Source organism: Gouania willdenowi, unplaced genomic scaffold (assembly GCF_900634775.1).
Source record: "Gouania willdenowi unplaced genomic scaffold, fGouWil2.1 scaffold_196_arrow_ctg1, whole genome shotgun sequence".
Taxonomy (NCBI): Eukaryota; Metazoa; Chordata; class Actinopteri; order Blenniiformes; family Gobiesocidae; genus Gouania; species Gouania willdenowi.
This window is the reverse complement of record NW_021144947.1, coordinates 178,048-192,796: the sequence shown is the minus strand read 5'-3', so window position 1 is coordinate 192,796 and position 14,749 is coordinate 178,048. Positions and strand designations below refer to the sequence as shown.

Genomic DNA, 14,749 nt, shown 5'->3' with positions numbered 1-14,749 from the left:
TAAAAATAATAATTAATGTACCCTAAAAATAATAACAATTAATGTACCCTAAAAATAATAATTAATGTACCCTAAAAATAATAACAATTAATGTACCCTAAAAATAATAACAATTAATGTACCCTAAAAATAATAACAATTAATGTACCCTAAAAATAATAACAATTAATGTACCCTAAAAATAATAACAATTAATGTACCCTAAAAATAACAATTAATGTACCCTAAAAATAACAATTAATGTACCCTAAAAATAATAATTAATGTACCCTAAAAATAACAATTAATGTACCCTAAAAATAATAACAATTAATGTACCCTAAAAATAATAACAATGAATGTACCCTAAAAATAACAACAATTAATGTACCCTAAAAATAATAACAATCAATGTACCCTAAAAATAATAACAATGAATGTACCCTAAAAATAACAACAATTAATGTACCCTAAAAATAATAACAATGAATGTACCCTAAAAATATACAATTAATGTACCCTAAAAAATAACAATTAATGTACCCTAAAAATAATAACAATTAATGTACCCTAAAAATAATAATTAATGTACCCTAAAAAAACACTGAATGTACCCTAAAATAACAACATGAATGTACCCTAAAAATAATAACATGAATGTACCCTAAAAATAATAACAATGAATGTACCCTAAAAAAATAACAGAATGTACCCTAAAAAAATATAACAATGAATGTACCCTAAAATAAACAATGAATGTACCCTAAAATAATAACAATTAATGTACCCTAAAATAATAACAATTAATGTACCCTAAAAATAATAACAATGAATGTACCCTAAAAATAATAACAGAATTACCCTAAAAATAATAACAATTAAGTACCCTAAAATAATAACAATTAACGTACCCTAAAAATAATAACAATTATTGTACCCTAAAAATAATATTAATGTACCCTAAAAATAACAATTAATGTACCCTAAAAATAATAATTAATGTACCCTAAAAATAACAATTAATGTACCCTAAAAATAATAACAATTAATGTACCCTAAAAATAATAACAATGAATGTACTCTACAAATAATAACAATGAATGTACCCTAAAAATAATAACAATTAATGTACCCTAAAAATAATAACAATTAATGTACCCTAAAAATAACAACAATTAATGTACCCTAAAAATAATAACAATGAATGTACCCTACAAATAATAACAATGAATGTACCCAAAAAATAATAACAATTAATGTACCCTAAAAATAATAATTAATGTACCCTAAAAATAACAATTAATGTACCCTAAAAATAATAACAATTAATGTACCCTAAAAATATACAATTAATGTACCTAAAAATAATAACAATTAATGTACCCTAAAAATAATAACAATGAATGTAACCCTATAATAATGAACAACAATGAATGTACCCTAAAAATAATAACAATGAATGTACCCTAAAAATAATAACAATGAATGTACCCTAAAAATAATAACAATTAATGTACCCTAAAAATAATAACAATTAATGTACCCTAAAAAATAATAACAATTAATGTACCCTAAAAATAATAACAATTAATGTACCCTAAAATAATAACAATTAATGTACCCTAAAAATAATAACAATTAATGTACCCTAAAAATAATAATTAATGTACCCTAAAAATAATAACAATTAATGTACCCTAAAAATAATAACAATTAATGTACCCTAAAAATAATAACAATTAATGTACCCTAAAAATAACAATTAATGTACCCTAAAAAATAATAACAATTAATGTACCCTAAAAATAATAACAATTAATGTACCCTAAAAATAATAACAATTAATGTACCCTAAAAATAATAATTAATGTACCCTAAAAATAATAACAATGAATGTAATAATAATAATAATAATAATAATAATAATAATAATAATAATAGCAACTTACTGATCAAACAGTGTAGCTTGGAGGAGAACCTGGAGTTATCAGGAACTATAAAGGTTCCATCACATATGGCCACCTGACTTTCTCCAAAAGGAAGAGAGAAAAAGCAGAGTTTGTACAACAAGCAGCCCAGAGCCTGTGGAGCAAACAAAGAAAACTAATTAAAGTCATCTAATTATTACTATCATTATTATTATTATTATTAATATCATAGAGTTAATAAATAACTCACTCAGTGCCATTGACGAGATAACTCTTTTTTTCATAGGGATTACTAGAAAACACCCTGGCGGAGGACTCTCATCAATATCTAAACTGTGGGGTGTTGTAGTGACCAACTGTGCCCTGAAGATGGCAGCAGTGTACCTTTAGATGAGAGATTAGCCACTGATGCTACCCAGAAAAGCAGGAAAAAGCAGGAACGAGTGAGATTATGGCGCTACAGAGTGATATTGTGACGGGGTACAAAATACCCCCAGCCTGTGAGCCAGATAGCAAAATAATAGGTGACATGTAGGAGGTAGCAGCGCCTTTGGATGAGAGATTATCCATGCTCAGCAGAGCTCAGAGGGAGAGGAGGAAAGGCATTTATGAGACAGAGATTTGACGTTCACAGCAGTGCACACTTGACCAGAGCAGGTGTGGAACTCATGGATAATGTGGCAATTGTGAGAAAAAACCATAAAAAAAGCGGGAACGCAGTGACACTCTGCGTGTCAGGGAGGAAGAGGAAGTTACGTGTGTCCAGACTGACGGGTGAGGAAAGTTGGAGGAACGCAAAAAATACAGTAAGAAATCCATTGAACTCTGACCCAGATAAATAAATAATAATAATTTTATCATCAAAAGCCCTTTCTGTGTTTTTTTTTTATATATAAGGAAACAATGTTCAGATGTTAGAGTTGTCATTAAGCATAAAAAATAGCTTTAAAGTCACTGACAGGGTTTTTTAGAAAAAGGCTTTTTTCTCAGCTTTTTGCTCTGAAACTGAAGATTTGTATAAAACTTGCTCTATTCAACGACTGATTACAAAAAAACAAAATGAGCCAGAAACAAATTCTTTTTTTGATGAAAGTAGAGGCTGGTGTCAGATTTCAGTCATAGTAGAAAATATTCTGTTGGTCTTTAAAATCAGTCAAAATGCTCAAAAACAGATGGTACTGAATGAGTTAATAAACAAGCAGCTCAGAGCCTGTGGAGCAGACAAAGAAAACTAATTAAAGTCAGGCTTTACAGATCATCTAATTATTATTAATATTAATATTGTTATTATTACTATTATTATAGAGTTAATAATTAATAAACAAGCAGCCCAGAGCCAGACACAGGAAACAGTTAAAACTAATTAAAATCATGTTTTACAAATCATCTGATTATTATTAATATCACAGAGTTGATAAACCACACCAGAAATAAATATGTTATTAATACATATTTAAATGTATCAATGATTTAGTATCAGTTAGTGTAAATCATTAATTTTTATCATAATCAATGGTTGTTATAGTTCAGACCATATTAAGTCTTAATGTTTTCTGGTTTAGAATGGATAATAATATCTGATTTAAACACAATATCACAACAAATAGGCTTTAATTATTACTAATTACTACTAATTACTGCTTATTATTACTAATTAAAGCTAATAAACCAAAATTCTAAATTGTCAAAAGCCCAGTTTAAGATCTAACAAATAATTATGAAAATATAACACATTCTGCCCTCCCCTTCTTAATACTTTGCACCATAAAAAATAAAATGAATAAAAAGGACAAACCTTAGACAAACTGACCTCATAATAATATCAAAATTATATAAAACAACTGATCTATAAATAATCATTACTAGTTAATAGAATATCTAAAATGACTAGAATGGCCTTGTATTAGTATTATGATTGTATTTTATCATTATGCTAAAAGCTCAGCTCAGAGAGTGATATTTATTATTAATATGAATATTGACGATAGTTCCAGGAGTGATCAGGTATATGAACTAGATCCTTACCCAGATATCAGCCTTGGTGGTGATGGCCTTTCCTGCATACAAGTTAATCATCTCTGGAGCTCTGTATGAAAGGGTCGTATACCTGGACAGAATAAGATTTAAAACCTTTAAAATAACTATGTTTTGTCTGGGGGGACACATCTGAGTGAGTTTAAAAATGTTATTAATAAATCATTATTATTCATTAGGCTTAGGGTCACTTTTCTTTACATTTACCACATTTTAATGAAGATTCAACCTTTGCTTTAATGTAATTAAGTAACTAAAGCTTTTTTCTGCTGAAAACAAAATGTATTTGTTTATGAAGAAGTGTTGTTGATTGATTCTAGTCCAACTTTGACATTTCACTATTTCAACTTGGTATTTAATGTAGTTAAATGTCAGAGAGACTGCCCCCTATGGGTTGAAACCAGGATATAATCATAATCACATTTACTATTGGCTGAGATGGAGGCCAATGACGTTTTAAAGGCAGCTGCCCCGCCCCTTCCATATGCAGGGTTAACCCTAACCCCTGCAAATGTCACCTGAAGAGGGCGTGGCTTAACTGCTCCAGGAGCAACGAAGACCCCTGACTGCAGTTCGGGGCGGAGCTCAATGCGGCATGTTATTGTGCATTCTTATACAGTTAAAAATAATCAACCTCAAAATAATTACATTTTGCCATATAAATAATTGTATATGTTACATATGTCTATAGGCATACAAAACAGATATGGGTTACGGTTAGAGTGAGTCTAAACACGATTGGTTTATTGAAAGTTGAGCTCCGCCCCAAACAGAGGGCTGCAGTCATGGGTACTTCGTTGTAGTTAAGCCACGCCCTCTTCAGGTGACAGTTGCTATAGTTTTTATGGAAGGGGCGGGGCAAACAGCGGTTTGCAGTCAGGGGCTTCTCAGACCAACGGCCAAAAACAGCCAAAAACTCTGGTTTTAGTTACACTTTAAGTGGTTTTTTGATTACACAATATTAAAATGTCTGAAAACATAATTAAACAATACAGAATGTACTTCCTGAAATGGAAATTACCATATTAACATTATTATTATTATTATTTTAAACTATTACTATTTATTTATTTTATACAAAATCAAGCATGTTTTTTGATTAATGTCTATCTATACATTTTCTGTTCCACTTGTTCCTGTATTCAAGGGTGGTCTAATGTCTAGCTTAACCTAAATTTAAATCAAGAAGGTCCAAAACAAATAATCTAATTTAATAAAAAGACTGTATGAAGCTTTACATATTTAACTGTTGTTATTAATCCACTTACTTCTTAATCTCATCTTCTACAGCAGTGACTCCATCTTTATGAGGAAGGACCACCCTGTGTGTAGCACTACCAAAGTCACACAGAACATAGTTCCCCTGGTCGTTCAGCAGGATGTTCTCAACCCTACAGAGAATACACAAAAAACATTTATATTTAACAGCACCTATGCGCGCGCACACACACACACACGCACGCACACACACACTCGTGAACAAATCATGTTGTTTAAATACTAAATGTGTGGTGATATTTGTAATGTAGGTTGAAAAACTAAAATATGTGTTATTAGCAGATGACACTAATATGCTTTGTACTGACGTGGACCTGCAGCAGCTCTTGAGGATGGTCACTATGGGGATGTTAAAAAATGGCTTTATCGCAATAAATTATCATTAAACCTAAATAAACTAATTTTATGATATTTGGAAATCAGAAAAAATATAAATGTAAAAGTAAATATAGACAATGTTAACATAAAAACAGTGAACAAAGTAAAATTTTTGGGTGTGATCTTGGACCACGGGATCTTCTGGAAGTCACACATTAAAGCTAGGGTTGGTAATTTTCTCCAGATACACTTTTTTAAGTTTTTGGTTGAAATTGTCTTCATGTTCTGACAGAAATTAAGATCTTGTGTTCTCTGAAAAAAGGAACAAAGAAAATCCATCATCTGTAGCAGCTGTAAATCTGTAATAACTTCAACCAATAGAAAAACAAACCTTTTTTTTTAACCAATCACGTCTCTCTGTCTCCCTGCTTGTTTTCAATCCCTCACATGCACGAGTTCACACTGAAAGCTCGTCACCACTGACAGAGTTAAAACAGAGTTTTTAGTCACGTTTTTAACATATATAATGATAAAGTTTATTTACTGCTGAATGAGACATGAGACAACGTTTCTACACAATACAAGTGATGAGCTGAGCTCCTCTTCTGCAGCAGCTGTGAGCATGCATGTGAGTGAGACAAAGCACAGAGGGGAAAAAGATGGGGAAAAAAAGCACAGAGGGGAGAGGGGGGTAAAGGCGGAGCCATCGGGGAAGCTACATTCAAAATTCTGCTAGCTTTTGAAAATCACCTACCCTACCTTGAACTACATTAAATTGAAGATGGTGAGGAGTATTTCTATTGCTAATCCTGGACAAACAAGGCTCGTTCTTAATCAAAAAGCATTGTACACTCTTTATTATACCTTTGCTTTACTATATTTGATTTACTATCTAGAAGTTTAGGGAAATACATACATGACAAACATCCACCGTTTTTATCATGCATAAAAGATCCATCAGACTGATAAATAACACATGATACAGAGAACACATACATGGATTATTGTTAAAAACACCAGATTTAAAACTCCACATCTCATCAAACTCAAAACTGTCCAAATGATTTATAAAGTAAAGGTTCACTTCCAAAAGGGTTGTAGAAAAGATTTTTAGAGAGAGAAGGGGAAAATAATTTAATACATTTAAATATACAATATGCTGGAACAACATATATAGTATAATAATATCAGGGGTTAAAATATGGAACTGTCTAAAGGATGAAATAAAACAAAGCACCAACATAAACCAGTTTAAAAAGCTTTTTAAATCATATATCGTTAGTAAGTATAAGAAAGAAGAGCAACAACTTTAACGAGGACAGCAATAATATATAATATGTATATCATGGTATAAATATATATACTTAAACATAATGAAATGTTTTTGTTAATTTATAAATTGCCACACTGAATTTAAATGATGGAATTTGTGTCGTGAATATGAAATACTATATTATTATTATGTACATGTCATATACATTCATGTGTATGTACGTATATGTGTGTACCTGTGTATATATGTTTGATGTATAAACTGTATATATAAAACTTGTGCAGAATATGTATTGAATGTATATAACTTATAATGTCAGTATAGATAAAAATCTGATGGTAGGTGGACATGTGGATGTTGATGTTATGCAAGTCTAGGTTGGCTTAAGAATGCTTGTTTTAGTTTAAATGTGTGTGTATTTTGTTGTGTATTTATGTATATACAGGTATGTATGCATTTGCTCAAATGTCAGTTATTTTGTTCTTTGTGAAATAGCTTGGAAGTAGCTAGTAGTGGGCTCCACGCAAGATCTCACCCCATGGGGTCAAAATGATCACAAGGTGAACAAAAATCCCAGAACCACACGGGGGGACCTAGTGAATGACCTGCAGAGAGCTGGGACCAAAGTAACAAAGGTTACCATCAGTAACACACTACGCCACCAGGGACTCAAATCCTGCAGTACCAGACGTGTCCTCCTGCTTAAACCACTACATGTCCAGGCCCGTCTGAAGTTTGATAGAGAACATTTAGATGATCCAGAAGAGGATTGGGTGAAGGTCATATGGTCAGATGAAACTAAAATAGAACTTTTTGGTAAAAACTCAACTCGTGTTTGGAGGAGAAAGAACACCATACCTACTGTAAAGCATGGGGGCGGTAACATCATGCTTTGGGGCTGTTTCTCTGCAAAGGGACCAGGATGATTGATCCATGTAAAGGAAAGAATGAATGGGGACATGTATCGTGAGATTCTGAGTGAAAACCTCCTTCCATCAACAAGGACATTGAAGATGAAACGTGGCTGGTCTTTCAGCACGACAATGATCACAAACACATCGCCCTGGCAACGAAGGAGTGGCTTCGTAAGAAGCATTTCAAGGTCCTGGAGTGGCCTAGCCAGTCTCCAGATCTCAGCCCCATAGAAAATCTTTGGAGGGAGTTGAAAGTCCGTGTTGCCTAGCAACAGCACCAAAACATCACTGCTCTAGAGGAGATCTGCATGGAGGAATGGACCAACATACCAGCAACAGTGTGTGAAAACCTTGTGAAGACTTACAGAAAACGTTTGACCTCTGTCATTGTCAACAAAGGCTACATTATAAAGTACTGAGATGAACTTTTGTTATTGACCAAATACTTATTTTCTACCATAATTTACAAATTAATTCATTAAAATCCTACAATGTGATTTTCTGGATTTTTTCTCATGTTGTCTCTCATAGTTGAGGTTTACCTATGATGAAAATTACAGGACTCTCATCTTTTTAAGTGGGAGAACTTGTACAATTGGTGGCTGACTGAAAAATGGCCCCAAACTCATCTTGTCTCTTCTCCTGTCTCTGCTAATGCTACAGGTTCACATGTTACACAGATTATCTGATCCAATCCCAGTGGACGTTGGGCATAACGCAGCGTAAACAATTCAAACATACAATCTGTGCTGGACTGGGTAGAATTAAGCTGGTTTATGCTTGACGGATGCGGGACGTTGCAAGGTGCGCGCCTCAAAAATGAAGTCACTGCTCACCCCGCGCTAGAGGCATGTGCTGTTGCGTCGCCTGGTCGTGCACCTCCAGGATTTTGAAATTTGTCACGCGCAGTGCTCACTCATTTCAAAATGGTCGCCATGGAAGAAGACATGCTGAGCAGCTACGCTCATATCCGCATTAATATGACTCGTCGCTACAGAGTTATAAAGACCACCAGATGGCCCAGATACTGGGCAAGGATCACACTTTCTGTTGGAAAACCTGGAAGAACCTGAGGGACCGTTTTGTGAAAGCCAAAAAAAGAGCACATGGAAAAAGCGGCGACCCAGTGGAAGGAAGATGGTGTCCCCAATCCTGACTGAACTAGAGTGGCTGATGTTTTCACTGCTCATCAAAATTAGCCAATACACAGTAATTCCAGTGATTTTGTTTAAAAAAAGAGGTGCATGTAAATTTCATACAAAGCCCTCTTTCTGTGGCACTTAGAGATTTGTGTTTAATGAAAAGTTTATTATAAATAGTTATTATTCTGGCAGAAAATAGCATGCATGTTTGTATTGTCTGTATTCAGCACCTTTTGTTTACATCAGTGCATCTTATTATCTTACCTTTTTTAAAATACATTTAGAGTGAAGACCCAGAATGGATCAAGTGGAACTGCAGCAGAAAACACAGTCTTTTTGGTTTTTTGTAAATAAAATGTTTGTAAGAATTGACAAAGTGCAGATTCCTGAGGTGTAATATGACGTTCACTGGGTGATTTTATAGGACATCAAAACCCATCCAAAGAACTCCTAAATATCAGTAGTGCATTCTGTTTGTAACATGATGCTTCTTTGTTTTAAAGAGGACATATCATGGTTTTAAATCCTTCCTTTTTACATATAAATCATACAGTTATGGTCTATATAAAGCTGAACTGCAATGCTTGGGTCTGAATTCCTCATTATTATAGCTCCACCCCTTTTCTACCCTTTTCTGATGTGCTTCTAAGAGCAACTCGTTTTGGTGCCGTCTCTTTAAATGTAAATGAGACACTCCACACCCCGCCCCCTCTTCAGGTGACACTCGGTTCAACTCCACCCTGTTCGGCCATTTTTGTAGTTTGATAGACGAGATACGGCTATGTAGCGGTGCATAAACTTTTTATTCACACGTTATTTACAAAATGTCAACAACGTTAGACTTGTCCATCCAGCCTTACATGTTCCAGCCAGAGTCTGACCCAGTGGAGCGAGATGAAAATGAAGATGATGAACCTGCAGAACCCTAACAAGTGAGCTAACACAAGCACCGAGCTAACGCTAGCGCCAAGCTAACGTCACAAAATGCATTTTAATACAGTCTTTTCAAAGACAAAAACGTCAAAATGAAATGACTAATGAAAACTTTAGACTTAAATTAAATCACGTAGGCCATATCATCAAGGATCTAAAACGAGCACACAGCGCTAACATATGAAGACGGTGCAACTGCTAATGCTAACAAAACAATGACAGGGACGTCTTATCATCACTTTTTAGCGTTATTTACAGCTTACCGAAGTGCTCTGTTCATCGTCTCCAAAGATAGAAGGAATTGAACCCTCAATCAGACAAAGTCTTTCTGTAAATCCTTCTTTATACTGGTGGAGGTTGATGAAGCAGTCATCATTGAAGTGCTTCACACACACAAAAATGACCTTATCCACAGATGTGGTACATTTCTATAAAAAATAAAACTCAACCAGACACTTTGAAAAGCTTCTGATGCTGGGAGACGTTGTAATGAAGTGTGTGGGTTACTACATCCAACAACCCAACATTTTGACTTATCCTCTCGTAACTTCTGCATCCTGGAGCTTGGACTACAAAATAAAAGCCAGAAATAAAAATGGTGGATTGCTCGAAGTGTTGGGCCTGGAGTTGATGAACTAATATGGCAGTTCTGCTGCAAATACTGTGATGTTATTGTTCAAAAAACATAATAGAGAATAGAAAAATCTAAACAGATTGAAAAATATGACCAAAACAGAATATAAAGATATCTACGGAGCACCTGAAGAGACTAATTTGAACTTTTCTGTACTTCTAAACACGCTAAATATACAACAAAATGCATTTAAGGGCTAAAAAAGTGGATTTGGCATGATATGTCCCCTTTAATGCTTTATTTTTTTAATGACTTTGCTTGTTTCTTAGTTTAGTAGTTGTGTGCTGTGCTGTTTGTGTTTTAATAAAAAAAATAATAATCAATGGAAACAGTGTACTGAAGTTTGATGATTTTATTAATCAGGACATTAGTTTAAACACCATCTCCTAGTCACTGTGTCCTACCAGGGCACCACACCTTGTGGTGTCATGAAATAAGATTTCAGATCTCGTCTCACTGCAAAAGCAGCCCTGGTCGCTCTTCCTGTTGATAGTCGTCCTGTTCCCTGGAGACTGCCATCTTTCTCCACCTGCCTCCTCCATTCACCTGATGCTGCAGAGTCAGATTAGCTGGAATGTATCTAGATGCAGGTGAGGGTGCTGCATCTGTGTGGGTCACCATGTTGTGTAGGGCCACGCAGGCTTTCACAACATCCACCGTCTTGTCAAAGTGGAATTCAATGGGACGACAGTAGCCTGAAGCTGTTCTCAATCACTGGTCAGGATGGTGAGTGCCGGTACTTGTACACTTTATGTGCATCATCAAAGATGACACCTGGAAAAAATAAGTAAAACATGTAAATATACACATTAACACAAATACTTTCAAACTATTTATTAATTACATTAAAATAAATTCACTACCTGTAGCAACGCATCAGGTTCACATGAAGTGGAAATGCTGCATCTCCATTGCAGGTGGCGATAGTTCAAGACCCCCCCTGCAAAGGTCTTCAACCAAAGTGATTGTCCTTAAAAACTCTCCCATCACTCGCTCGACCATACGAGCCAATGTCCACCATGGTGAAACGGTATTTTGCATCACAGATTGTCAACAACGTAATCGAATCCTTGCGTGCTGCAAAAATGGCTCAATGTGATGCAGCGGGTCGTCGAAGCGGTGCGCGGACATCCGAAAGTAGCTGAAGTTGCATTTCTTCACAGATGCCTCGTTTCATGTAACGGTTAGGGTCTTCTTTGATAACGGGGCTTTTGTCTGGTTAATAACCACAAACATAACAATTCCTGCTCCCTCCTCCGTGTCTGACTTGCTGCCGCCATCGTTGTTTGTTTACTTCCGTCCGCGGGCTTTCCTTCTTTAGTACAGAGCCGTACTGCTACTACTTCCTGTAGAATTTCCTCTACCCGCCCCCCGTCTTAGCTGCGGGTTTTTGCAATGGCGAATGTGCAGAGTATACACACCAATGCACTCCTGTGGAGTGCGAGTGCGGTCCGTAAATGGAGCCAGGTGAAGTATAACCAGCCCTTTATCCTCTCAGTAGTAGCACAAACTCATGGTATTTTATTAACAGTAACAACAGTAAATATGGTATTGACAACCTCTATAATATTATATATAGTTTATAGTGAATGAACTACATTAATGAGTGCTTACCTTCAGGTCTCTGTGTATAACAGGTGTTTTACACTGGTGTAAACGTGCAACAGCTTCACAGGTATCACAGAACACATGGAGAACCTCTGCCTCACTGAAGCCAGTATTCAACCTCTGGTTCATCAGCTTCACCACCTGCCCAGCTGCAAACACATGTGGAACATACAGAGAAGAGATGGAAAAGCTCCAAAATCTGAGGTTTGACCAGGAGGAGGGCGTAACTAATTTAAATAATTAATAATACTCGATGGCCATTTAAAAAGTAAAAAACGACACTATGTAAAGAACATAAAAATATTATGTCATATTTCAGCTTAATTTTAAGTTACTGAAATAAATCAAATTATGCATTAATGTAATAATAGTGATCTATTAAATACAAATTACGTTTCTTGTTTAAAGAGTTTGTTTGAACCAGAAGAAACGACAACATTTTGGCCCCAAATTAAGCAAAAAATAATCATAATAATAATATCTCTCAGTCAATATGTCTATGACCATAAATTATTAAAGACAAAAAGCTAAAGGTCCCAATAAAGGTGGTCTTAATTAAATAATAAACATACCTTTACAGAACTCCATGAGGATCAGAACCTCCCACACACTGTCAGCCACAGCATTGATGATAGAATCCAGATATCTAACAATGTTTTTATGACCAGACAATTCTTTCTGTAGTGGAACACAAACATGGAGAGAATACATAAAAACATTAACATATATATATATATATATATATATATATATATATATATATATATATATATATATATATATAAAATCTGCATTTAAGTAAACGACTCTATTCAATAAATAAAGTAAATACATGTTTATGACTGTCAAACTCACCTGGTCATGGGACCAACAGAGTACACGCCTAAACAGCCTAAACATCTGTACTACTACCCAAACATCTGTATTACTACCCAAACATCTGTACTACTACCCAAACATCTGTACTACTACCCAAACATATGTACTACTACCTAAACATCTGTACTACTACCCAAACATCTGTACTACTACCCAAACATCTGTATTACTACCCAAACATCTGTACTACTACCCAAACATCTGTATTACTACCCAAACATCTGTATTACTACCCAAACATCTGTACTACTACCTAAACATCTGTACTACTACCCAAACATCTGTACTACTACCCAAACATCTGTATTACTACCCAAACATCTGTATTACTACCCAAACATATGTACTACTACCCAAACATCTGTATTACTACCCAAACATCTGTACTACTACCAAACATATGTACTACTACCCAAACATATGTACTACTACCCAAACATCTGTATTACTACCCAAACATCTGTACTACTACCCAAACATCTGTATTACTACCCAAACATCTGTATTACTACCCAAACATCTGTACTACTACCCAAACATCTGTACTACTACCCAAACATCTGTATTACTACCCAAACATATGTACTACTACCCAAACATATGTACTACTACCCAAACATCTGTACTACTACCCAAACATCTGTATTACTACCCAAACATCTGTATTACTACCCAAACATCTGTACTACTACCCAAACATCTGTATTACTACCCAAACATCTGTACTACTACCAAAACATCTGTATTACTACCCAAACATCTGTACTACTACCCAAACATCTGTACTACTACCCAAACATATGTACTACTACCCAAACATCTGTATTACTACCCAAACATCTGTACTACTACCTAAACATATGTATTACTACCCAAACATCTGTATTACTACCCAAACATCTGTACTACTACCTAAACATCTGTATTACTACCCAAACATCTGTACTACTACCCAAACATCTGTATTACTACCCAAACATCTGTAATACTACCTAAACATCTGGAATACTATAACTGTGTATATATGGAAGTAGTTTGCTTTAATTCATTAAAATACCAGAACAAATTCATCTATTTTAACGTTGCTCAGCAAAACTGGAAAATCTAAATCTTAGAATGACATTTTGTTATATCCTGAAAGGATTATTAATAATACAATTAATATTTAGAAAATCAACTAAATAATATTATGTAATATTATATAATATTAGGGTTACTCATATATTATATTCGATACAATATTTCTCAAATTTATTACGAGCGGCCGTTGCAGGACAAAGGTCTCATCTGTAATAATAACATCTACAGACCATGAAGACGACATTAGACGTTAGACGTTAACATAACCACGAGGTACGAAGCCCCTAAACCCTGCAGGATGACCTGATAATAATGTATCATGTTTTTCTGCAGTCAGTGTCTTCTCCTCGTTCTTCTCTCTCTGCTCTGTTTCAGGTGAAGCTGATGATGTCACTTCCTGATCTGTGGTTCACGTCTCAACTAGTCTGGAACACTCTGATGTTCTATCTCTCTATCATGTTCTGTTGGTCCTTCTGTCTACTAACCACAACCAGTCCACGCAGATGGCTGCCACCTCTGAACCTGGTTCTAACAGAGATTTATTCCTGTTATAGGAGTTGTTTCTTCTCACTGTCATTAAATGTTTGTTCATGTGGATCTTGTTGGGTTTTTTCTTTCCTTTTATGAATTTTATATTTTAATAAGTGCAGTGAGATGACTGCTGTAAATTGCACTATACAAATAAAGTCGAATTGAAACTAATATTTTGTGTTTCATCACAGGTCATAAACAACAATAAAAAGAAAAAG

General features: G+C 34.7%; 1 protein-coding gene and 1 long non-coding RNA gene across 2 annotated transcripts in view; both read right to left on the bottom strand.

Moving 5' to 3' along the window:
- The window catches only part of LOC114458839 (BMP-2-inducible protein kinase-like), a 28,607-nt gene that overhangs the window by 11,305 nt on the left and 2,553 nt on the right, over positions 1 to 14,749 (bottom strand). Inside the window, exons 3-7 of the mRNA XM_028441215.1 lie at positions 12,614 to 12,719; positions 12,048 to 12,190; positions 5,210 to 5,331; positions 3,933 to 4,014; positions 1,929 to 2,061 (exon numbers count right to left, since the gene is read on the bottom strand). Coding sequence (XP_028297016.1) covers positions 1,929 to 2,061; positions 3,933 to 4,014; positions 5,210 to 5,331; positions 12,048 to 12,190; positions 12,614 to 12,719 — 586 coding nt within the window. The remainder of the gene's footprint in view (positions 1 to 1,928; positions 2,062 to 3,932; positions 4,015 to 5,209; positions 5,332 to 12,047; positions 12,191 to 12,613; positions 12,720 to 14,749) is intronic.
- On the bottom strand, positions 10,771 to 11,373 carry LOC114458842 (uncharacterized). Its single transcript, XR_003673164.1, has 2 exons — positions 11,297 to 11,373; positions 10,771 to 11,207 (listed from the first exon to the last, which is right to left on the bottom strand). It is a non-coding gene; the product is annotated as an uncharacterized LOC114458842 (long non-coding RNA).